The following is a 24,920-nucleotide window of genomic DNA, read 5'->3' on the forward strand; positions in this document are numbered from 1 at the left end:
GATCACTAGTTTATTGTAAAAGGTTATAACTCAGTAACAGCCAGATAGAAGAGATGCATAGAGCAAGGTATGTGGGAAGGGGCACAGTGCTTTCATGCTCTCTCCAGGCATGCCACTTTCACCAAATCTCCATGTAGTCACCCACCCAGAAACTCTCAGAACCCTGCCCTTGTGGGGTTTTATGAATGTTTCATTACATAGCTATGATTGAGAAAATCATTGGCCATTGGTGATTAAATTCAGTCTCCATCCACTCTTCCTTCCCCAGATGTCAGGATGCCTGGGGAAGGGACTAGAACTTCCAACCCTCTGATCACCTGGTAGGCTGTTCTGGCATTTAAGCCCCCATCCTTAGGCGCTCTCTGGAAATTGTCACATTAACATAACAAAAGGTGCCTTTAGGCTTTTATCACTTAGGAAATCCCAAGGGTTTTAGGAGCTCTGTGTCAGAAACATCGTACCTACATAATCTATTAATTGAGTAAGTTTAGGAAACTTTTATTGGAAAAAGGAACTTGCAAAGTACTAGGTACTGTGACAAACATCAACAGATTGGGAATGGGGATAAGGAATAGAAATGAATAAAGGTATGGTATCTACCTTCAAGGAACCAACTATCTAATGAGAGAGATACACAGATAAAGGAATTGCTACAATTACAGGCATAAGAAGCTGTTGATTGCTACCACTTTTTGAATACTTACCATGAACTAGACCTATGCCAGGGACTAACATACAAATGCTAATTAACATGCACAAACTCTAATGTTTACAACAACATTCCAAGGCTATTATTCCTATTTCGCAGAAGAAAAAAAAATGAGATCAGAGGTCTTTTTCTCTCCGATGTCATATAGCTAGAGTGATGAAAATGTACTGGCCATTATATCTTATTAGGTATCTTTTAAGGCTTGGAAACATTTCTGTAAAAATTCTTAATTAAAATAGAAGACTGATTATTTCTAAAATGGTGGTGTCACTTAAAAAATTGCCTTTGAAAGTAGTCTTAGAGCTGAGTCTTAGAAGAAGAGTAGACTTTCCATTGACTTGGTTGGTAGACAAGGCCTTTTAGGCACAGATAACATATTGAGCAAAATTCCAGAGACAAAGAAGTTGAGGTCATGTTCAGGGAATTCTGGTGATTTAGGCATGGTAACAAGGAGAGCAGAGAGTGAGCAACGACAAAGATTGGTTGAGTGGGCAGGATATTAGAAGAGTGTGTTACTTACCCAGGGAAAATGTAATTGGAAAATCTAGCCATTCTTTCAAAGATGACAGCTCAATCAGCTTGCATAACAGCAAATAGAATCTACCCACCTGCTTAGTTTCTAATGCAATTTACTGAAAGTTGTGTCTTCCTACACTTCTTCATAACTAATTTGACCTATACCAGATTGTAGTTTTACAGCAGCTATAGTCAACATTAAAAGATCTTTTTTTCCATGATAATTTTCCACTCTTTTTTCTGGTCTGTTGATTTTCTAAGCAATTTTTTTTCTTGTTCTTTTGTTCCTTCTCACAGGCTTGCAGAAGTTGTGCTCTTCTAATCCTGGACTTGAGAAGAGTGTGTGGGTTGCCAAAGGCAAATACAATGGAGGTGAGTTTTCAGGATGGTTTCAGGTGCTCCCACCAACTTTGTCCTTCAGTGTAATGGAGGAGCAACTCCAGAGTCTTTGTGGGGTGTGAAATTTTAACATAAGTTTGCAGGATCACATTCATATTATAAATTATCAGTGTAACACTTTACTTACCATGCAGTTTGCAAAGCACATTCACATCTGTAATGTATTTAGTTTTATCCTGTTACTGAGCCAAACTTGGGTCCACTCATCCTCATGTAGTAAAGTCAATCTACTGACACTAGGTTGTGGTGAAAGAATGTGCAGTATTTTGCAGATGCCAAGCAAGGAGTATGGGCAGCTAATGCTCAAAAGACCTGAACTCCCCAGTGGATTTCAGGGAAGGGTTTTTAAAGGCAAGATGAGGGAGAGAGTTACAGGGTGCAAGATCAGCTTGTGCACAATTCTCTGATTGGTCAATGGTGAGGTAACAGGGTGGTTTCCCAGGGGTTAACAACATCAATACTCAGGTTCCAGCTGGTCTAGGGGCTACATGTTGATGGTCATCATGCCCTTAACTTCTTTTATCTGGTGAGGGTTTTAGTATCTGCAAAGCAACTCAGGAATGTGTATCAGACACTGTTATCTTTGTCCTTCAAGTTGGAACTAAAGATTCTGTGACTGCTATATGGCTGATCTGTTGTTTAAATTGTTACCAGTTGTTCTGGACCAACTGCTGTTTTGTTGTTGTTGTTACTACATGTTCACATTCTTCTAATCATTAATTCTTTTGGGGGGGGCGGGGTGGTAATTAGGTTAATTTTAAGGAAGGTACTATGGATTGAACCTAGGACCTTATTTATGCTAAGCTCCCATTCCACCCTCCCCCTTCAATCATTAATTCTTGAACCGGCCTTCTGTGGCTCAGGTGAGGCCTGGGAGAGTAAAATTTTTCTTCAAACAAGAGGCAGGCAGAGGACATGGAGGGGTCTGACCTGGGAGGACCGCCCCAGGGATCTACTTGGTTACATAACCTTCTAGTGAAATTACATTTACTTATAAATGTCTAATACAGGATCCTACATACAAAACTCTTTGTGCCATTTATTTTTAAGAAATGCATTTATATTATAAATTAATAACTTGGTAATCTCATATTAATAAATTAATCAGTAAAAACCACTGCAAACAATTTAATATATACTTACTTCTTTTATAGGACTTTTAATATAGATTTTTAAATGGTGAGGGTTTAATTTATGTATATGAACACACACATATCTACATATATAAAACAGCAAATTGCTCTAAATATCTTTAAATGTCAAAAGTAAACAAAAGTTAATAAAAACCAACACACAACAGATAAAATCAGATAAATGCAAAATATACTTAGTAATCAACTCCTTTTTGAGATTCAATCATAAAAGGAAAGACCAAGGCTAATGGTTAATGACTATTGGTTATTGGTTAACTAAGTTAACCAATTAAATTGTCAGGGTTAGATGGAGAATAGATCACTCAGAAGGTAGATAGTTCAAACAAGAAAGCAAAACAGAGAGGCAAATATTTAGACAACTTAGAAGAATTTACTCTGGTCCAAGAGATCTCCTTACCCCAACAACAAATCCAGATGGGTATATTGAGCTGTGCCCTGGTAACCACCATTCTACTGTCTGTTTCTAGGAATCCACATATAAGTGAGAATATACAGTATTTATCTTTCCCTGTCTGACTCATTTCTCTTAGAATAATACCCTCAAGATCCATTCATGGTGTCACAAAAGGCAGGATTTCCTTTTTTATGGCTGAATAATATTCCATTGTATATGTATGCATTTATTCCATTATATATTATATATATCACATCTTCTGAATGTCTTCCATGTCATGTATTGGCTAGTGTGAATAATGCTGCAATGAATGTAAAGGAGTAGATGTCTCTTTGATAATCTGTTTTTATTTCTTTTGGATATATACCCAGAAATGGAATTGCTGGATCATTTGGTAGTTCTGTTTTGTAATCTTTGAGGAACCTTCATACTGTTTCCATAGTGACTATGCTAATTTACATTTCCACCAACAGTGCACAGAGGGTTCCCTTTTTTCCGCAACTTCACCAAGACTTGCTATTTCTTGTCTTTTTGATAATATCTATTCTGACAGGTAGAAGGTGATATCTCCTTGTGGTTTTGATTTGCATTACCCTGATGATTAGCAATGTCAAGCATCTTTTCATGTACTTGTTGCTCATTTGTATGTCTTCCTTGGAAAAATGTATTAATTTTTTGTCAATTTTAACCCAATTTTTTTGCCATTGAGTCGCATGAGTCTCATATATTTTGAATATTAGTTCTTTATCAGATAACTGATTTGCAAGTATTTTCTCTCTTTCATAGGCTGCCTTTTATATTTTGGTGATTTTTTTTTTTTGCTGTGCCCATGCTTTTTAGTTTGATGTCGTCCCACCTGTTTATTTTTGCTTTTATTGCTTTCCTTTTTGCAGTTTTTGTCATATTCAAAACATTATTGTCAAGACCTGTCGGTGCCAGCCGACAATCGATCAGGTCCAGAAACCTGTGCTGCAGGACTGAGAAAAGGAAAGACGTGACAAAGACGACAAGACAAGTTGGGGTTGAGAGGGTCTCACTCTAGCCCGCAAGACGCTAGGTCAAGAGTGGACGTCGAGTTTATTTTCAGCAGTTCATTTATATGATTTTGACCCATTAGCTCATACATTCCTGCACGTAGGCAACGGTATTGTTTTAGGATACATTAACAACATGTACTAAAATCATTAGCTTAAAGACATCATTATTGTTTACTGTTCCCAATACACTAAGATTAACTGTTCCCGAAACCAAGATCATAAACTAAGGTATTGTTCCTCTAAGCTAACGTCGTGACTAAAAACTAACATCGTGACTCGTATATATTTAACTCAGGTGATTGTTCTCTAAAAAGATCACTGACTTGTGTGCCGATTGTATCTCTCCCTCTGAAGGTCCTTTGTGACTTAATAGCTCAGGATATTTCCTCAGGCATTAGCGCACCTGGTGTATTCTTTAGTAAAAGAGGTGGCGGGACAGAGATTGTTCTAACTCAATTGACCTTTGAGCCGGGCGCCCCGCACTGTGGGAGTTTAGGCCCATCCTTTGTGCTCGGCAGCCTCAATCTCAGAGCCTGGTGCCCTGCACTTTGGGGTTTTATGCCCAAGTTTTGTGCTCGGCAGCCCTCCGTCACGAGCGGCTCCCTGCAAAGACCAATATCAAGAAGCTTTTTCCTTATTTTTTTTCTAGTAGTTTTACATGTACAGGTGTTACATTTGAGTCTGTAACATATTTTGAGTTAAGTTTTGTGAGGGGTACAAGAATTCAGTTTCACTCTTCTACATGTGGTTATTCAGTTTACCCTACATCTGTATTGATTTTACTAATATACCCTGTGAACTTCCCTACCCTGAATCCACCTTTGAAAAGTTTGTGCTTCTTTCTGTCGAAGTCACATTTCTGCGACTATAACTGCAAATCGGTCTCCCAACATATATAAGTAAAGGCCACCTTTGGATGTTACTTGGCAACCAGTAGACTAGCTTTCCTGTGGTATAAGTTTGCTGTTATCTTCTTTCTTCACTATGTAACATCACTCACTGTTTTGCCTCTAAATGGTTTTCTTATATTAAGTAGTATATAGAGAAAATTATCAGCAGTTTCTGCATACCCAAAGAAAGATGGATTGTGGAATGGAAATAAGCAAAGAAGTAGTGAATCAGTGAAAACTCACATGAATAAAAACAGGCTCTTGTATAACATTTATGACAATAAGAATATTAGCAGGAACTGGTACTTATTGAGTTATTCCATGTGCCAACTACTGTTCAAACCCTTTGTGTGGGATCACTGATTTCCACCCAGCAACTCTGTGAGACCAAGACTACTAGCGAATACAGATTAGGGAAATGAGGATTGGTGGTGACATCATGTGTCTGTGATCCAGCTACTTCTGCGCTGATAAGGATGTAAAACCAGGTCTGTCTCCTAAAGAAACAGAGCTCTTGAGAGTTCACAGATATTGGTGTGATCCTAGGAATTAGTAACTCCCCAAATTTCCTACCAACTGTGGAAATCAGAATTCGAAGTATTGTTGGAAAGGAGTATTGTTTGTCTGTCTTCAGACATATCCAAGAGGAGGATTTCTCACATGATAACTCATCAAAACCCTGTGTATAGATGGATAAATTATGAAAGATGATAAGGATAACTCTAGGCAACTCTAAGTTGATTTTTTTTAATTCCACAATTCCACAGACTTTCTTATTTTTATCGAAAGTGAATAACTACGTTTTTACATTTAGATTCACCTGTGATATTAAGTGACATGTCCTTTCTATCCTACTCTACAAAAATTTCAGGTTTTTTTTTTATACCACAGAATTTCCATTTCTAATGAAGAAATTGACATACAGGAGCTAACCTGTCTCCTTGTTAGCAAAGCCTAGGCTTCCAAGTTTTTCCTGCTCCAGGACCAAGACCTATTAGAGAAGACCTTTTGCTTCCTCTCTGAAACCTCATGGAAACAACCCTCTGTACATTGTACCTGTTTTTGAATATTTCTTAGTGTCAAGCCATTTACTAGTTTGTTTTTTCTTGTGAGCAGGGGAGGCGGGTTTTGTTGAATTTGTCTTTTTATGTTTTGTTTTGTTTTAAATCACTTACTGAAGTATGATTGACATACAAAAGCTGTACTTAATGTATGCAATGTGATGAATTTGGAGATAAGTATACACGCATGAAAACATCATCACAGTCAATTCCATAAACACATTGGTCACCTCCAAGATTATTCTGCCCTGTTCTTCCTTCCTTCCTTCCTTCCCTGGTTAAGTAGAATGTTGGTTACTAAATGCTGGGGGAAAGGGAATATGCAAAGGGGAATATGTCAAAGGGTACAAACCTTGTTATGCAAGGTGATTAAGTTCTGGAGATCAACGGTATAGTTAGTAACACTGTGCTATGTGTCTAAATTTTTGCTAACAAGGTAGATAGGTTTTATGTTCCATTTGTTTGTTTGTTTTAATCGAGATTGTATTACAATTCCATCCTTCCCAATTACTCTGCCCAAACTCCTTATGGTCTCCTTGATACTTCTCTCACTCTTACTCCCCACATACAATTAGTTAATTCATCCTGTGACTCTGTCTTCAAAACGTATGCATAATCTAACTGCTTCTGATCGCTTTCACTGTCACCACTCTGGTCCAGAGTACCTTCATCTTTCCCACAGGTAAGTGAAACACCCTCCCACCCTTCACACACTCTCTCCCTGACAGAGCAGCTGCAGCAAATATTAGCTAAGTCAGATAAGGTCAATTCTCTGCTGAACCCACGCCCCCAGGGGCTTCCTATGTTGTACAGACGTTACTTAAAATGACCTGCAACACCCAGCTACCCACCCTCTGATTTCATCTCCTACTAATTTCCCCTTCCTGGTAGTTCTTCTTACCTCTGGGCTGTTGCATTTGTTGTGGCTTCTGTCTGGAACACTGTATTGCCCCAGATGTGCATGGCTTCCTGCCTTACTGCCTTTAGGACTTCAATCAAACATCACTTCTTCGGTGGGACCCTGAGTGACCCTTCCCTTGCCATCATATGCATGCCTCTCCCCTACTCTGTGACATTTATTTTTCTTCAAAGTACTTACCCAATATACTATATCTTTTGTTATTTTCATATTATTACATTTATTCTCCCATTAGATTGTCCCCTACATGGGAGAAGGAAGTTTTGCTTTGTTTATTTTTTTTTTCTGTTTTGACCACTATCCTCAGTACCTAGAACAGTGCCTGATAGATGATAGTTCTCAAAAAAATTGCTGATGAGATGAACTACAGAGTAGTGTGTCCTTCAAATGTAGAATCCCCTGGAGTTTATGCAGTACTATATTAATTTCCCTGGGGTTAATCGTAATATCAACTTGAGCTCCTTAGAAAGCAGTCTCTGCTTCTGTTATATGTGTTCTTCTGAAGATAATCATTAGCCAAGCCCATGACTACTGTATACACATCCCTGGTGTGAGGCAGAGCACTAATTGCCCCCCACACTGAGGACTGATAGGGCTTCCTGTCTTAATGAAAGCCAGTTTAGTCACTGTAGTGAGATTCATGTGATTCTTCTGAGATGTTGTTCCAGATCTTCCCTTTAATTTATTCCAACTTTCCCTCCTCTTAATACAGCACTTATTCTCCTGGATGTGGTAGATGCTTAAATATCAAAGGAATATACTTTTCTTCCATTTTCTTAGGAAAATCTGTTTTAAATTAATTCCAGACTCTTGAGGGAGAATGTAATTGAATCTTCACTGTTACAAACCAGCAGCTGTTGTTCCTGTTTACCATTTGTTTCTAAACAGCAGCCTCGAAAAGCACAGTCTTAGTACGTAGCCATTCTAATCTGTGAATAAGAGAAAGCTAGTAGATCTATACAAAGATATGTGCAGTGGAGTGATCTTCTTTTACTAGGACATGTGCTCACTCACTTATTCATTTATCACAGCATTGTAGTGAGTTTTTTTTGCTACAGACATTAAGCTGGGTGAGAAAGTATGTGAAGAGAGGCTGAAGAGAACATTAGATTCAGAATTAGAAGAACCAAGATTGAGTCAGACTGGGGCATATAATAGCAGTGTGACTTTGGCAACTCAAATTTCTTTGAGGTTCCTATTTTTTATTAAGAAAATGAAGGTGATAATACATACTTCACAAACCTAGATTTTCTGAGCACTGTAAGAACAACTGAATTATAAAATAATTTGTAAATTGTTATGTAAATATAAACTTTTATGATCAGATTATATCAAGGTTTCACGTTTTTATAAGAAATCAGATATTATCATAAATCATTTCATGTCGTAAGAAGGGAGTATGCAGGGAAGAGAGAGGCAGGGAACATGTCTGCCAGGGTTATTTTCTCAACATAGAAAATTCAGCAGGAATAAAATGTGTAAGTGTTTACAATAAAAAGCAACTATGTGGCATAAAAGTCAACTACATGGACTTTAGAGTCAGATTATCTGTGTTCAAATCTTTGTTATGCTTTTCCCTTAGCTGTATGATTTTGAGTATTTACTTAATCCCCTTGTTCTTCAATTTCCTGATTTATAAATTTGAGATGATAGTATTGACCTCATATGGCTAATGTGAGAGTTGAGATAAGTGTCTAGCATACTAAGCTCCCATTAATGTTAGTTATTATTATTCTACTTATTAATGTCATTAATATTGTAAGTGAAGCAGCACATAAAATTCCCGTTGCCAAAACTGGATTTTCAGAAATGCCGTGCAGAGATGTGAGCTGGCCCCTTGGTATGATAAATGAGAATGGCAAGTTGGCCATCTTTCTCTTCCCTCTTTTACTCTTTCTTTGTCTTCTGTATATCGATATCTCCACTTTCCAAAGCTCAGATTGTCCAGGGCCCTTGCTGCAAATCTGTCTGGTGCTCAGAGATCTTGGCTCTTCCCTCTTTGGGACTACAGTGTTCAGGGAACAGGGATAACAGGGAATAAGTTAGATATGTGATAAACCAATCCAAGTCATAGTAGTAATTACTTAGTGCGTTTTTCTCTCCATTTTAACAAGAGGTGTTCAGTGAATAAGTAAAGAAGCAAGAAATAATGAACCTCCCAAACCAAATAGTTTTTTCTATAAATGTAGACCCATTATCATCATCAAGCCATTTAACATTTCATATTTGTAATTTATAAATCACATTTACTTATTACTGAGTTTTATTCCAACAGTTTTATGAGTTAAATAAATATGATTGTTTTTTATTTGACCTGTAATCTTTGTAACCTTTTTTATAAATTCTAGGCAGGTCTGTAAGTATGTTATTTGGAAAAAAAGAGCTGTAGATAATCACACTTACCTATGGTGTTCAGATGACCAGTCCATCTAGCTAGCTATCAATCATAAATAGTTAGGTATTATGTATTATTTCCTATCTCAGTCCATAAAGGTCTACTTCAAAAATTGGGCAGAGTCCACTCTTCTTTCCTAGTCTCCCTTTTCCCTTTTAAAATCTCCTCAGTTTCTCTAACTCTTGGCTCTCCTTGTTTGTAGCACCGCTCTGAAAGTCTGCTGCAAGCTGCTGGAAGGGGGTTCACGTGAAGCTCACAACAGCTTAAATCTTTAAGGGGCTAGGCAGGAAGTGTGAGTGGGTTAGGCAGGCAGTTCAAAGTATCACAAAGGGAAGGATAAAAGAAACCAAATCTCAACTTCAGGAGAAGTTGATGAACTGGAGAGAGAAGGAGAGAGGAGGCACTGAACAGTTCAGTTCCACTTGACCGTTGACAAGTGATAATGAAGTTTCAGTTTTAACACATGTCCCCAGTTTTTCAAGAGAATTTGCAAATGAGGATATTTACCTAAATTCCTCAATTTAGAATATTGGCAATACTTTTGAATCCTTAAAAGAAAAAAAAAGTAAAGTACTATGTAAGCTTAATAAAACGACCCTAAAGCCAGATTTGTCCTTTGTCTATAAACCTGACACCTCTGCATTATACCCTGCAGAAGTCTTACAGGGGACAAGATAAAGAAAGTGTAGCCCTGTTAATATTGACTGCCCTTCACCAAGGGGCTGATGAGTTATGCTAACACAGTCTGTCTCTTTATTCTGTTTTACTAAAGATCTCTCCTCTCCACTAGGGGCAGTTTTGAGAACAGAAAACGTAAATAGAGAATAAAATTATCTCTTGCTGCTCACAACTGAGCTAGCTGTTGCTCAAATATTTGCTCTAAATGTGATCACCATGAGGTTCTAATTTACCAGGGACAATCCCTGTTCACACTTGTTGTCCCGCCCAGCATAATAACTAATAGTTCCCCTTTCATACTAAAAAGTATGCCAGTTAGGGAAATAAATTGTGTGTTACCGTTAGTGCTGGTTAGTACGTGTGTCATAACTATCAACAGAACAAAATGTCATGAATGCAGAGAGACAAGTACGTAATTGCTGGGTGCTACATGAGATAAAACTGTTACAGTGTCTAGACTCAAAGCCAGGTTAGCTGACTCTAACATCAGAACTCCTTCCGTAATCCAGGCTATTTTAAAGTTTTGTATTAAGCTTTAGAGACCTATTTTATAGATACTGGAACTAAGGCTAAGAGAAATAAAATGTACTCAGGCATATCCCTTAGGAAATAACAGCACAGATTTTAACTGAGAGCTTTTGAGGTCAAGGCTGCATACTTTCCTGTCTCCCTATTTGGAAACCAAAGACCAAGCATTATACTATACATAGCAATCCCTACACTAAATGTACAATTTGGTGATGCATCTGTTAAGAGAAATAAACTAAAAGAATAGGACTAATAGTTGGGGAGACATGACTAACTGGCATAGAAGGATCAGAGAATAACTCATAATTCTATATAATAAAGTGCTGAATTACTGAGTAAGGATAGAGAAGTTCAGAAGAGACTTTGTGTGGGCTGGCGTATTCAGGGAAGAGGTGGCACATCAACTGTGCCTTGGAGGACTTGGGTGATGAACAGCAGGTGGAGAGCATTCCCACAAGAGAAGACAGAGAGAAGTATTTTTGGTTGTTTTTGTGAGGCAGATCAAGGAATATATTCTGACCCAAACTGAGCGTTTGTGCTGGGGAATCAAGAGAAATCTGGTGAATAAATTAAGTTGGACCAGATTATAAGAATTTCTTTAATGTTTAATTTTGTTTTAGCCATACATATACACATTTAAATAAATGCATAAATGTGGTTATATACATGCTTTTGAATATACAGTCATTTTTCTTTCCCTCTTTTTTTTTTGGTTTCCTTTTCTCCTTTTCTTCCTTCCAGCTATATAAACCCACTTACACCCATGTTAACAACCTAGTATGTAGCTTTGTGTATATTTTATCCCTGTCCAAATAATCAGACAGATTTCATGGTAAGATAAATCATAATTTACTGCATTGCTGAGTCTGAGTTTTGTTTCTAGTGTTTTTCCACCAAGATCGATGCTTCCATAAACACCTTGACATATAGGTCATTATTTATGGCTGCTGTGTTTGTGTAGGATAGACTTCTAGGAGTAGATTATTGGTTAAAATAGGCACTCATGCTTTACAATTCCAAAGCAATGTATGAAAGGATTCTTTTCTCAACTTCCCCTATAAAAATAGGTTATCATGGCTTCTTTCCATTTTTGCTAATGTGAAGAGCTTGAAAATATGCTCTGTTATTTTAACTTATACTTCCCTGATTACCAGAGAAAATATTTTCCCTATTTTAAATTATTTATGACTTTTTTTAGATTTTGATCTGAGAATGTGGTCTGTAAATACATTTCTTTCCTGTTATGTTTTTTTTTTTTCTTTTCCCCTCTCTTTCTCTCTTTCTCTTTTAAATTTATCAGTCAGGGTTTAATCAGGGAAGCAGAATGAGAATACTTAAAGTATAATGGAATAGGGATTTATTTTAGAAATTGTAATTTACCGAGCTATAGGAGATTATGAGAATAATGGTCCAAAAATGGATGTTGGAGTATATGATAACAGCCACTAACCAGCCCTTCTGTAGCACTGGCTTGGCAGACGGTCAGGGAATCTGGAGTGGGACTGTGACAGAGCGCTGGTGGGGCAGCCCAGGGAACAGCTATTGCCTGGGTACCTACTGGTGGCAGCATTTCTGTAGGAAAAAAAGAGCTGGACCCAGTGCCAGGAAGAACACAGGCTAGCTAGACTCTGTCTGCACCTCCGTGTCGTTCTCTCATTGCCTGTAAACTCAGCGACCTTCCAAGTGCAGTGGCTGCTGCTTGCCTTCAGCTTTCCTAGACATGCACCAATTTCTCTCCTGATTAGCTTTAACCTGGAACCACGCAGGGAAGGCAGTTCTGCAAAACATAGTTGTAGCTTTGTGATGTTGACACAGAAGGTGATGTGACAGTTTGTTCACAAAATGCAAAGATAATATATATTCTTATAAACTCCTGTTAAATTAGGTTCATTGATTGTAGTAAGCCATCTAGCTCTTTCTTTGTTTATTTTGGTCTCCTATATTGTTTAAATTTTTAGAGAAGAATAGGTTATCTCCCATTACACTTAAAAACTTATTAATTTCTTGATTGTCTAATAGTTTTCCTTTTGTATTAAAAGCTGTACAGTTTGGTGCATAAATATATGGCTGTTATATCTTACTCATAAATTATACTTTTATCTTTACATAATATGCCTTTTTAACCTTTTATTTCTTCTAATGTGAAATTCTGTCTTGACTGATACTAATATTGCTAAATTTATTTGCATTTACCTGGAATCACTTTGGCCACCACTTTATTACTTTCCCTTAAATATTTTTATTTATTAGAAAGTGCATATCTTGCCTTTAACCCAATACATTTATTTTTTAGTGGGAAAGAAATGAGTCTTCATATTTGGAATATTGGCTAATAGACCTGATTTTATTCATTTCATTTTGCTTTGAATCTATTATTTATGTCCATTGTTGAATATGTGTTTTCCTTTTCCTTGTTTTTCCTGGTTTGATCAAGGTGCAATATATTTCATTTGTTCTCTCCTTGAACAATTCACTATTCTTTGCCCTTTCATTAAATACTACTTTCATTTTCCTTGTTCTCATAATCAGATGCTTTAAACCAAATTATTTTGTCTATTAAGATACATGCTTCTGTTTGCCTCTTTTTTATCTCGTCCTCAATAAAAGAAAATCTTAAGAGTATTCTTAACTTTTCATCTTTCCTTCTTCATTCTCCCTTCTCTCATTAGACTTCTCCCACTCCCGACTACTTAGATTTGTTGAGAGAATTAGTAACTAATTAGAATTAATTTAATAGTGTTTCCTTTTATTTCAATACCTTTTAATAGCTTTTATAGTAAGTATCCCTGGAAAGTATACTATTAGTCACTTGAATTTAATTAGATAGATAAATATATAAATGTATAATACTATTATATAGTGTATATTACTCTTCTTTTATCTTGAGGTATCTCGTCTGATTCATCTTTTTTTTTTTTTTGCAGTAGAGTCGTTCCTTAAGTGTTTAATCAAACAAATCATAAAAGTTATACATTCCTCAAATTATTGCAGATCCTTAAGTGTCTTCCTATACTTGACAATAAATTTTCTCTTATCTAGATATGTGATTCTGGAATGAAGTCATTTTCATCACCAGTCTGGTTTCTAGTTTCCAGCATTGCAGATTAAAAAGTCTGATGTCAGTCTACTTTCTGTTTTCCTTACTCAATATTTTAGCGATTCCCAAGTGACAAAACCTAATTTGGGGATTGGAAAATATAGTCACTAGCGTTAACAAACTTTCCTGAAAGAGACCATATGCAAATTTTGTTTTTATTGCGTAAAATGTAACACTGTATTTTTTTTCCAAATGTTCAACCATTATTTTACAATAAAACACCACAAACTTGGAAGACTTGGAGCTTCAAACATACAAGGTTTATATAACCATTTGCTGTCTATTCTTAAAGTAATTACAAAGATGTACTGTTTCTTCTCATGTAAAGCTTGCAAAGACTAAAATTATATATCCTGGCTGAATTTGGTACATTGATTGCAGTATATATTTGTTAAATGTACTGAAAAGAAAATATGTGGTTTTCTCCTATTACATGTAGAAATTATAGGAATGGAGGAAGACCTTTGTTTAATATAAAGTATGATTTACTGATTATTTTCAAGGTGGCATGATGTGATCAAGTATTCAGTGATGCTAAAATAGATTCTTTAGATTTACTTTAATGAATACCAAGGCTATTCATAACTGACATATTGATTACTAATACATACATGGTTTCAAGTAGCCAGTATTTATTTTTTAGTTAAATTCAGTGGTGTCTCATTAAATAATTAATTCACTAACATTTTCATCCTATAACTTTTGTTTTGGCAAACTCTTTGTCTCTTTATCATACTACAATATTTAATTTCAGATGCACTCCAGTTCAGGTAGCACAGTACTTCTATCTGTAGTTTGCATCAGTGAGGATTTTCTGTACTGTTTCTGCTATTTCCCTTCAGAGGAGAAAGAGGAATAACCCTGATCAAGCTAGCCACATGGATTACATTTCTGAAGTCAGAGCACATGAAATTCTCTTCCAGCAGACAAGAATCCTGGAATATGAGGAGCAGAACAGACCTTAGGGAGTATCTAATCCATCAGTCTTATTATAGATGAGACACCTTGGGCCAAGAAGGCAAAGTGATTTTCACACTGTTAGCATTCCAATTTATACACCAGGATAAGTGTGTGGGCTTGAGACTCCCAAGTAATGCCCTCCTTCTACCTTTTTCTGCTGGGTTAAAAAGTGGGCTTCCATAGCCAAGTGCTGATTTTTTTTTTTTCAATTTCAAAGCTATACTATTATTGGATCAAAATAGCATAATGACTATTTCTATACAGATTATTTTAAAATACCTGTTATCCGTTAGCATTTTTTTTTGCATTTGTTTTTCTGATGTAAGTAAAACAGATTTGATGGTTAAGGTGACTACATAATTTACTGTCCAAAAAAGGACTTTTTTTAATAGTTTGAGGCTGTTAATAATTACACTATGACAAAAGGCAACCCAGAATATAAGGTCACTCTAGGAATAGATGGAGAATAAGGTTAAAATATCAGTAAATAAAAAAACAAAAATAAACACAGACATTTAATTCATTCATGTCTTCTCCATATAGACTTAGCTATATTTTGAGTTTCACCATTATAAATAGATCTTGCATATATAATTTTTTGCAAAAGTTGATCTCACTACAATATTATTTTTAAGTCTGCTTTTGACTAATAAAAAAATGTATCCAGAACATTTTCCAGTAAAAAAAAATTCATACACACTATATTTTTTAAAGGATTGCTTAGTATTACATTGTTAATATCTTTGGACAAATGGCAAGCCAGCCGGCACATTCCTTGCTCCGGCAGGATTGGTTATGTTCAAATAGAGACCACAATTTGTTTACAACCAGCCACCCTAGCTTCTCAGGGGTCAAGCATACATTATCTCTGAAAATAAATTGGTAATTATAAAATCTACCTTCATTTCTACCTTTCTACTGACAAGCACCCAAATTACATAGAGCATAGGCGTGCACCAGTCAGGCAGAGGCATCAAGCTGAGAAGTGATTCTAGCCACACCCAGAACCAAGAACACCAGCTGAGTAGCAGCTGTGCTCAAACACCAAATTCACCAAAACATAGTAGAGTAAGTAATTGATATGACCAGAGTATCAGTTTAAGAGCTTACAAAGATGAGCAGATGTAGAAAATAAATCAATAATAATTACTTTGTTAGATTTTCAACACAACATAACAAAAACAGTTTTTATAAAATTATCCAACTGGAATAAATAAAATCACAAAGAAAGGAAAATCCATAGTCTTGCATGCAGATCTTGAAAGGCAATTAAGGACTTATATTTGCGTAAGAAAGAAGACAACTGCTCAGGGCACTAAACAAGCATTTTTCTTGAAGTCATCTTGCATTTTAAAATTCATTGCTTTCTTTATTATTCATTAGTAAGCATTTATTAAGCTTGTGTGATAGAAACTACGTTGGTGTCTAAAGAAACAGTTATTCTACACTCAGTCTTCTCTAAAGGAGACCATAGTCTTCCACTAATAGGGTCTCCCAGGGAGATCTTGCCTTCTCTATTCCTTACGTTTTGCAGATAAACCCACACCAACGTGACTTGGCTATTTCATTTTGCCCATTAGTACCTTAGATAACTGGATTCAAGAAACGGAATAACCACAGAAAGAATTTCTACCTCTAATTCTGTTTATATTTAGACAATAAAAAGCAGAGTTGGCAGTTTCAGTTTCTATTAAGTCTCTGATTCAAGACCCACAGAGGTAACAACAGAAGTCTCTACGTTCCTGTAATAGAGCACAATACAGGGAAACTCACAATTGACTGAGCTGAGCAGTCATATTCTCGAATTCAAAGGAATACAGCCCTCTCAGTTACGTAAAGAGCAGAGTCCTTTACCTCTCTGGGAGGCAACAGTTAGCATGGGGGCCTGATAAATTAATTACTTAAGGAGGACAGGAGACAGGTGGTGAGCTGTGGGAGGGCAAATGCAGCAGAAACCTCAAAAGGAAAAAAAAAAAAAAAAGCCAGGCTCCAACAATTGGAGTTGTAGTTCTGTCTGTAGAAATAGAGACATGAAGGGATTTTAAAGATATGTGTATATAATCTATATAAAATCTACATTATGTACTTTGTAGAAAGTATAAACATGACAAACATACATGGAGGTATTTAAAAAAAAAAAAAAACAACACTTAATCCTAACTTGCAAACGTAATTATTCTGGGCATTTTGGTATGTTTCTTTCCAGTCTTTTTTTTTCTTATTTTTCAAAATATAGTCAAGATTATACTATATATGATATTAACCATGCCTCCTCACTGAAAATTATATAAAATAAATATTTCTCATCATTAAAATTTGAAGAAAGAAGTTTGAAACCAAAAATAGTAAGAAAAACCAAACCAACAGTTTAGCCTTCCCTAATAAGGCCATTTAATATTCATTCCTCAACTTTTTGCAATGGAGATGTCAGTATAAAATACGACTCCTTATCAAATCATAGAAGATTTATTTTTCAGAAAAGTCTGCTCAAACCCCTCTTTCTGCACTCCCCACTTCCAAAACACACATACTCTTTCTTTACACACACACACACACTCTCTCTCACACACACACACACTCTCTCTCACACACACACACACACACACTCTCTCACACACACACATACACAGCCTTTCCTTCTCTTTGCATTGCCTTTCCTGTAAAGCAGATGGTGCTTGAAATTTCCTAGGCCCCTCACAAAGCTGTTCCTCTAGCAACCTTCCTTAAAAGACTGATTTTAAAACAAGCAAAGATGTTCTTTGAATCCCCTGCTAGTCAATCTCTCAGTCCAGCCTAAAATGTTTCTAATTAAAACAATCAACTTTATGAGAAGATAATTTAATCATAGCTATGCTGCAGAGGTTTGAGTGCAAGAGTGTTAGAAATCATGCCAAACTACTTTTAAAAAAATAATGAGGTTAAAATCTTTCTAATGAGGTTCAGATTCTTACGTCATTCCTATCTCCAATTCACACATCCTTGGCTCCTGCTGTGTTGTGGTTGGAGAAAATCAAACATCAGCAGAAAGAAGAGGTTCTAGAAAATGGAAGATGTTACCTATATATGGAAGTGCAGAGTAGAACCAGATGCTTTTAATTCTTTCAGTTATTCTTCCTGGTCATGAATTGAATTAATGCTCACATTTCAAAAATGTTTCTGATTCTGATCCCAGTGATTTGAAAGGATTTTTAAAAGAATATCAAATCTGCAGGGATCATAATCATAATGTAGTATCTAATATGTATTGGGTACTAGTTTCCTGTCATAAATTAGTCCTTAAAAACATTATTTAATTTAATCCTCACTCATGACCATAGAGTTGTATTACAATCCAGTGAGTTGAGTTGTATCAGAATGACCTATGAGTTGAGTTGTATTAGAATTCTAACTAAATGAACAAAACATATCAGAAACATTGTCAGGCAAATCATTTATTGCACTAGGTTTCAGTGCCCTCTTCTGTACAAATTACCTGAAAAAGAAGCCTTTGCGAAAATAGTCTCTAAGTTTTGTTACAAATCTTGAGTTCAAGATAACTTCACATTGAGTTCATTCTTCATAGCCAAGTATTTCTTCAGTGTCTGCATACTGGGATCTTACTGAATGCTCAACATGATCCTTCTGTAGGACCATTATACTTTGTTTTAAAAAAGGCTGCACATCCTTTGCTATGCCTCCCACTGAGAGTGGAACCCAATTTCTCTCTTCTTGCTTCAGATGACTTCAAGCTCAGTCACTAAAATCTCGAGAGACTCTGAGTCAGAACCACCAGGCTGAGCCAAGCCAACCCATAAAGTACCATGTGAGATGATAAATTGTAGCTTTAAGCCTCTGGTTTCAGAGTGTTTTTTTACGTAGCCCTATATAACTGGAACAACTTGCTTGTTCAAAGCTCCCATTCCCTTTACTGCCCTTGTATCATGAACCACAGGTGAAATCAAAGAGCATATGCTAGTTGCTCAGCCTACTTGAGGTTTTGAAAATTTTGGATGCCTTTTTTTAGGGGAGGAGATAATTAGGTTTATTTATTTACTTACGTTTTTAGTGGAAGTACTGGAGATTGAACCCAGGACCTTCTGAATGCTAGTCAGGCACTCTACCACTGAGCTGTCCCCTCCCCTAGTCAACTTTCTTTTTGATGGGGGTACTGGTGATTGCACTTGGGACCTCCTGCATGCTAAGCATGTGCTTTACCTCTGAGCTATACCTTCCCCCTGAAAATTCTGAAGTCTGTTCATCTTTTTCATCTACCATTATTTGGCTCTTTCACCTGATTCTGAGTTGATCTCATTAAACTTCAAAACTCAGGAAATGATAGACTCTTCTGCTCTGTGTGTCTGTTCAGTAATACATTACATTTCCAGGAGGAACTTAAGAAGTTTGAATCAGGCAGCAGTGGTAAGAGGAAAAGAGACTGAACTGAAAAATGTGTTGAGCAGGCTCCTGGTTCCTATTTTGGCCACTATGGGTTGGACTTCTGAAAGTGACTTTATGTCTCTGGGTCTCAGGCGCCTTTCTCTCTCAAGTAAGGTGTTCTTTTACATGATCTTGAGAATTCTTTGTTGTGCTGGGCTTCAGTGTCTTTTTTAATATTAGTGTAACAATAGTCTACACACTTAATAGGGCTTTTATGTGGACTAAATTAAATAGCAGATAGTGTTTTTTTCAGCACCTGTTACTTAGTAGCTGAAATGGTCCAGAGTCACTATCTTATATGATTCAAGGTCTCAGTAGCTGAAATACAAGAGGAAAATTCAAGTGCAGTGTGCCAGACATCTAACACTGTTTATCTAATAAAACCATTCTACTGGATGAGTGGAGGTTATCCATATTTTCCATATTCAAGTTTAAGAGGAAAAGACAAAAGCACCTCTGCATCTGCCATTACATTCCTCTCAGCAGAAACCAACTTTGCCTGTCTGTGTTGGTGTTACAGACCAACTTTTAGAAAATCAGAGTTTGTGAGGCTATCAAAACTTGCTAAAGAGGGAATTACTAACGGTTCTAGAGATTTGCTCGGATTTATTTACAGTCACTAGGAAAAGCACCTCCCTACCCCTCGCCAGCCCAGCATAACCCGCATAACGCCCACCCACACTGCGGCACTGGACACTCTGGGGATGCGGGGCTATTCCGTGAGTAGCCGCTAAGGGGAGCTGGACGCTGGACCGCCCTAGCCGTTGCCACGACAACGGTGGGCGCGCAGCCTGGGGAGCCAAGTGCCGGCTAAAGCAGGTGTCGGATTGCAGTGCGCTCGCGGATGTTCCGGGATTGCTTTGAGCCCTGGAGCTTCTCACAGAGTCTGGCTACTGGCCCTCCGCCTCCCTCTCGGACAGCTTCCTAAACCGGCGGGGACGCACTGGGTGAAAATGGTCCACCATTCAGGCTCGATTCAGTCCTTTAAACAGCAAAAAGGTCAGTGGGAGTATTGGTCCCCCCTCCCTGTGGGCGTCACGTCCCCCTCTGCATGCCCTTGTAGTTGTGTAGGAGCACCCTTTCCAGGCTAACGCGACGCAGAGGTGGAGAATTATGTGAAGTTAAAAAAAAAATTGTTCTTTTTCTTAATGCCTCTTCACTCTGCATCCGAGATGAGTCTGATTTCTGAGCCTCCGCACGGTCTCTGGGAGAAGCGGAATTCGTCATTTCGGGGACTTGATTTAATGTATATCTCTGCTAAGACTGTTTCAATGCATTGCAGTAAACCAGCTTAGCAGTGTTGTCCTATCAACTCAATCGAGCTTTGAAGTCAGAAATAGTGGACAAGGTTTGTCCCAGTCTGTGATTCAAATGTCTAATAAGCTTCACATAAGCAGATTTCCTATTTGAGATGCTTTTACGGAATCCTAGGATAAATGAATGTTTGGACAGTTCCAGAAGTTGGCCTGTTGAAGGGGCTCTGAAACTTTCTGGAAAACAATGTTTCCTGTGTCCTACGCTTGTTTCTGGGTTCAGGTTTTTGCTGTTGTTGGTAGGTTCCTCTCGTAGGGCCTTTATATTATCTCTCTTAGCTTCTCCTTCAAGTTTCTCTCTGGATGCAGTGATGAGTCTATATGTTCATAGTCAAATCAAGATTTTTTTTCCAAGTTATTTTCACGCTTTTGTCCTTGTTCCTTATTTTATTTAAAAGGCTTTTCATAGAGCACATGTATTTTTGGATATATTTGCAGTTTTCTGGAGTTTGTCCAAAAATTATTAAACAACATAATTGCAATCTTATTGAATTAATAATGGTAATTATGCCATAGTTCACCATATGGTACCTAAGATATGTGAATTATGGAATGGTAAATTTGCTCATGCAAAGTGAAGTAAATCTTTAAATATTCCTACTCCCTCCACCCAGATGTTATTCATAGGTTTTTTGGTCAACAGTTATTTCTGTGTAGATCTTTGTAGCCTTTTTTGAAGCAAAAACTGGTGACTATGCAAGAGGTACTTTAGTAGGGATGTCTGCTTTAGGCAGAACATTGGACTGAGTGAGCTTTGAATTCCATAATTTTATACTCAGTTCAAGTCCAAGTTCTCTAGGTTCTTTTGCAAATATGTTGAAATTGGGAATGCAGTGAGAGACTGTCTGGGTAGACAGAAATTTCAGCTACTATGCAGTTCTGCTTTAAGGTAAATCTAAATGTTCCAAACAAAATTCAGTTGTTCAAGACATTGTATTCTCTTTAATCATCATTTTCAACACATACAAGCTTTCACAATGAAGACAATTATAGGAACTTTACACCAGCTTCATACAATTAATATCTTCCTCTCATGCATGGCTATGGGCGACTTACTTATGGGACCTGGAATCTTGAAATGGCCCCCACACAGCTTACTATGTATGGGCACATACTGTATTTTTACGAGCAAATAATTGCCAACTTTAGGACCAACTATCATTGCTCAGAGTGATGAAAAATTATGCAATTCCTGGAACTTCATATTGTTTCCTTTATGATGCATTCTGAGCCATTTATTTTCAAATCCTTCTTTACTTTTTGGCACGGAAGGCAACTGTAACAGAAGGATAAGCTGGAGAGGAGGAGGGATGGGGAAGGAAGCTCCATTAGAGTGGTTCTGGTTAAGTGCTTTTTAACCCAGAATGGGCGCTCCGAAAAGACATAACCAAACTCAGGATTAGCTATGTTAATTTTACAACGAAGGGGGAGCGAAATACTATTCTAGATGCTTTCTAACCCAGGAGGCATAGGACAGAAAACTTTTAGGGGTGCTTTTCACCATAACATTATCCTGAAAACTGCACGTTAAAGTGGAGAAAATTCTGTACTGGAACTCTGGAATCCTAAGTTCTAAACTCGCCTTTGTAACTAGCTTAAAAACCTTGAGCAAATTGTTTAACTTCTTTGGACTTTGCTTCATATATAAATATGAAGAGATTGAACACCTGACCCCTATGGCCTTTCTCTGTTGTATGGGAAGGGTAAGTGCAATGTGAAAGCAGAGGTGATTTTTTTTTCCTGGGTCAGAGGAAAGCCCTGCTTTTAGCTCACTTTTGGGAAATAATTTAGCTCAGCAAACTAACTTATGGAGATTATTTTTGTTTTGATCAAGTGATATCAATGTCTCTTTTATTTTGATTTTAACTTTATAATACCTAGAAATAGCCCGAGATATCCAGAAAACATCATTATTGTAAAACTTTAAAAAGTTCACTGTCACTTGAAAAACAGACACCCTCAATAATTAAACTCTCAGCAGGCTTGAAGATGTTCCCATATGTGAGAAATGCATAGTAATCAATCATAGACCAAATTCCTTCACTGATATTATTCAGTGTTTAAATAAATCAATACAGAAGCCAGAAAAGTTATCTGTGAAATAAAATACTATATTCAAAGCCAGATTTCTCCTTAAGTTAATCTATGATTTTATGTTCATTTTTGGCTTTGGTTTTAATTCTACATATTCTACTTATGTTCTTTAATATCTCAAAGCCTCAATCATCACCTCTGTAAAATGAAAATAATAGTATGTATGTTGCAAAGTTGTAAGGTACTTAGCAGTTTAGCACACAATCAGGGTTCAAAGATATAGTAAATAATAATAATAGTTATTATTATTCTTCCTGGACTTATATCTTTTCTGACTTCTTAGGAGTAAAAGAAACCCTCTGTGGCTTCCTTGTAATTGGCTAATCTTTATGCCTTAGTCTCAATCCATTTGATTACTTTGGGGTTTTCTTAAGGAAAACTGGATCCCAGACTACTGAAGGATTCCTTACAATGGTCTTAAATTACAATCACAAACTACTCAACTCATATGCCCAGCCCCCCCAATTCCCATTGATTAAATTCAGATATTCAATTCTTTTCATAATTTTAAAATTCCATGGCAAATAAATTGCCTTTATTCGCTATCCACTCAACCCAGATTTAGCAGGCTCTTCCTATATGCCAGGCACTGTGCTTAGCGGTGGCATTATCAAGAACACTTTCATTCCTGAACCTATTACTGCAAAAACCTCCTTCTTCAGACAGTTCCGTATGGTAGGAAGTCTGAGAGGTTTGCTAAACACAACCTTTATGTGAATTATAGGCAACTTTCCAATTTTCTAGGAAGATGCTGACATTTTGTTTCTTGGCAATGTAAGTTTTGTTTTCTGAACAAAAGACATACATATATTTTTGAATTTTAATTAAATTCCAGTTGGTTTTATTAAGAGGCATAATAAGCTAGGAAATAAAAAGTAAGAGTCCTCAGCTGGAGTAAGGGGTATGGAGATGGGATTATCCCATACTTTCTTAATTTCTGAAGTCCCCAAGGTAAATTGGAGTGTACTGTGCTTACAGACCACTGGGAGTATGTGTTTGCCTTTGCCTGAGCACATGTTGGAGGAACATATTAGCTGGCAAATCAGCAGTGATTCCTGGTGAAGATCCAACTGTGCTCCCCAGCCTGGCTTGCTCTGCTTCACTTGACTTAAAATGGACTCAGGTGTCATACAAGAGTGGGTGAGAAAAAGACAGTGTTAGTTCTGGCTTCTGGTGGGTGTTATTTACCAATACAGCTAGTAAGACTTTCAGAGAAACCATAGGTCACATCAAACACAGCCTGCCCCAAAAAGCTTGGGTGTAATGGGATCAGTTGAAGCTGTTAAGTGATTCGTCAGTGTCCTAAAGGACATTTGCTTAAACATGAAAAGTGTTTTTTCATAGTTCCATAGAATCAAACAGTTCCTATCAAATAGTGGTTTAATAATAATAATTGTTACACTTATATGGGAATTTGCAGACCTCAAAGCACTGTCATTCTCTTTTTCTCAAAATAAAGTGTTTGCTCTTGCAGAGGCCCACCTGTAGAGCCTCTTAGCAGCCAGCCTGCTGTGTGCTCAGTTCCTACTTCACAAGACCCAGAAGGGACAATGTTGGGGGAAATACCTAGTTTTAGAATCTCTGATAACCACTCTTTAACCCATTTTCCCCTTCCCTAATATTTTTAGGATGTAGAATCTTCCTATACTCTTACCCTGGTGAAACCAGAAAAAAGTCCCAAGCCATTTATACATTGACATGTGCATTCACACATGTGTATTAACTCTCCCTGGTATTTTGAGTCTTTATTTATGACTGAAGAAGAGAAAGCATTGTCTTTTGTTAAAATACTTCCCAGCTATATAGGGGAAAAAGTTGGGAGAGGTATTTGAGGGTCAGAAATTATACTGACTGGTACTCAAGTACTGCTGACCGGTACTGAGGCTGGTACTAAGTATTAACCAGGATCATCAGAAAGGAGAGAGTGTCTAATCTGACTGAGAGCCCCTCAGGTCTTCTGCTCCTTCTCTTAAATTTCACTCTTCCTTTTCTTTCTCTCCATAGAGAATTTCCTAGATATTTATAACTCCAGTTCCCCATTGATCATCTCCTAGAAGGTGTGAGTCAACCTATGAAAAGAATATAGAGATATTTCAGTCCAAAAAGCAAACATGTGTGTCTGGGATCATTTCTTTAAAAAAAAATCCTGTATGCCTTAAATGGCTTGTAGGAATTACTGTGAGGACATTGATGTTTAAAAACAATAACTTTGAATTAGCAACAATACTATATATTATGTGATAAATATACATCTTATACTCAAGAATGAAGAGAAGTGATAAAGTTTAAAATAAATTACATCCAAAGAATTATAAGGTAAAAATGTGAATATTTTAAAGCTATCTAGAAGTTCAGTTATC

The 24,920-nt window shown here is 37.0% G+C and overlaps 1 protein-coding gene across 3 annotated transcripts in view; it reads left to right on the forward strand.

Annotated features, from left to right (window-relative positions):
• Positions 1-24,920, forward strand: part of ANO3 (anoctamin 3) — a 357,402-nt gene that overhangs the window by 101,743 nt on the left and 230,739 nt on the right. For 2 of the 3 annotated variants that reach the window (XM_072969685.1, XM_072969686.1), the window contains exon 1: positions 19,981-20,152. In XM_072969685.1, the coding sequence (XP_072825786.1) occupies positions 20,107-20,152 (46 nt within the window). In that variant the 5' untranslated portion in view covers positions 19,981-20,106. Of the gene's footprint in view, positions 1-1,522; positions 1,598-19,980; positions 20,153-24,920 lie in introns of those variants that run through there. The other variant, XM_072969684.1, reaches the window with a different exon arrangement.

This window comes from Vicugna pacos, chromosome 10 (assembly GCF_048564905.1).
Source record: "Vicugna pacos chromosome 10, VicPac4, whole genome shotgun sequence".
Taxonomy (NCBI): domain Eukaryota; kingdom Metazoa; phylum Chordata; class Mammalia; order Artiodactyla; family Camelidae; genus Vicugna; species Vicugna pacos.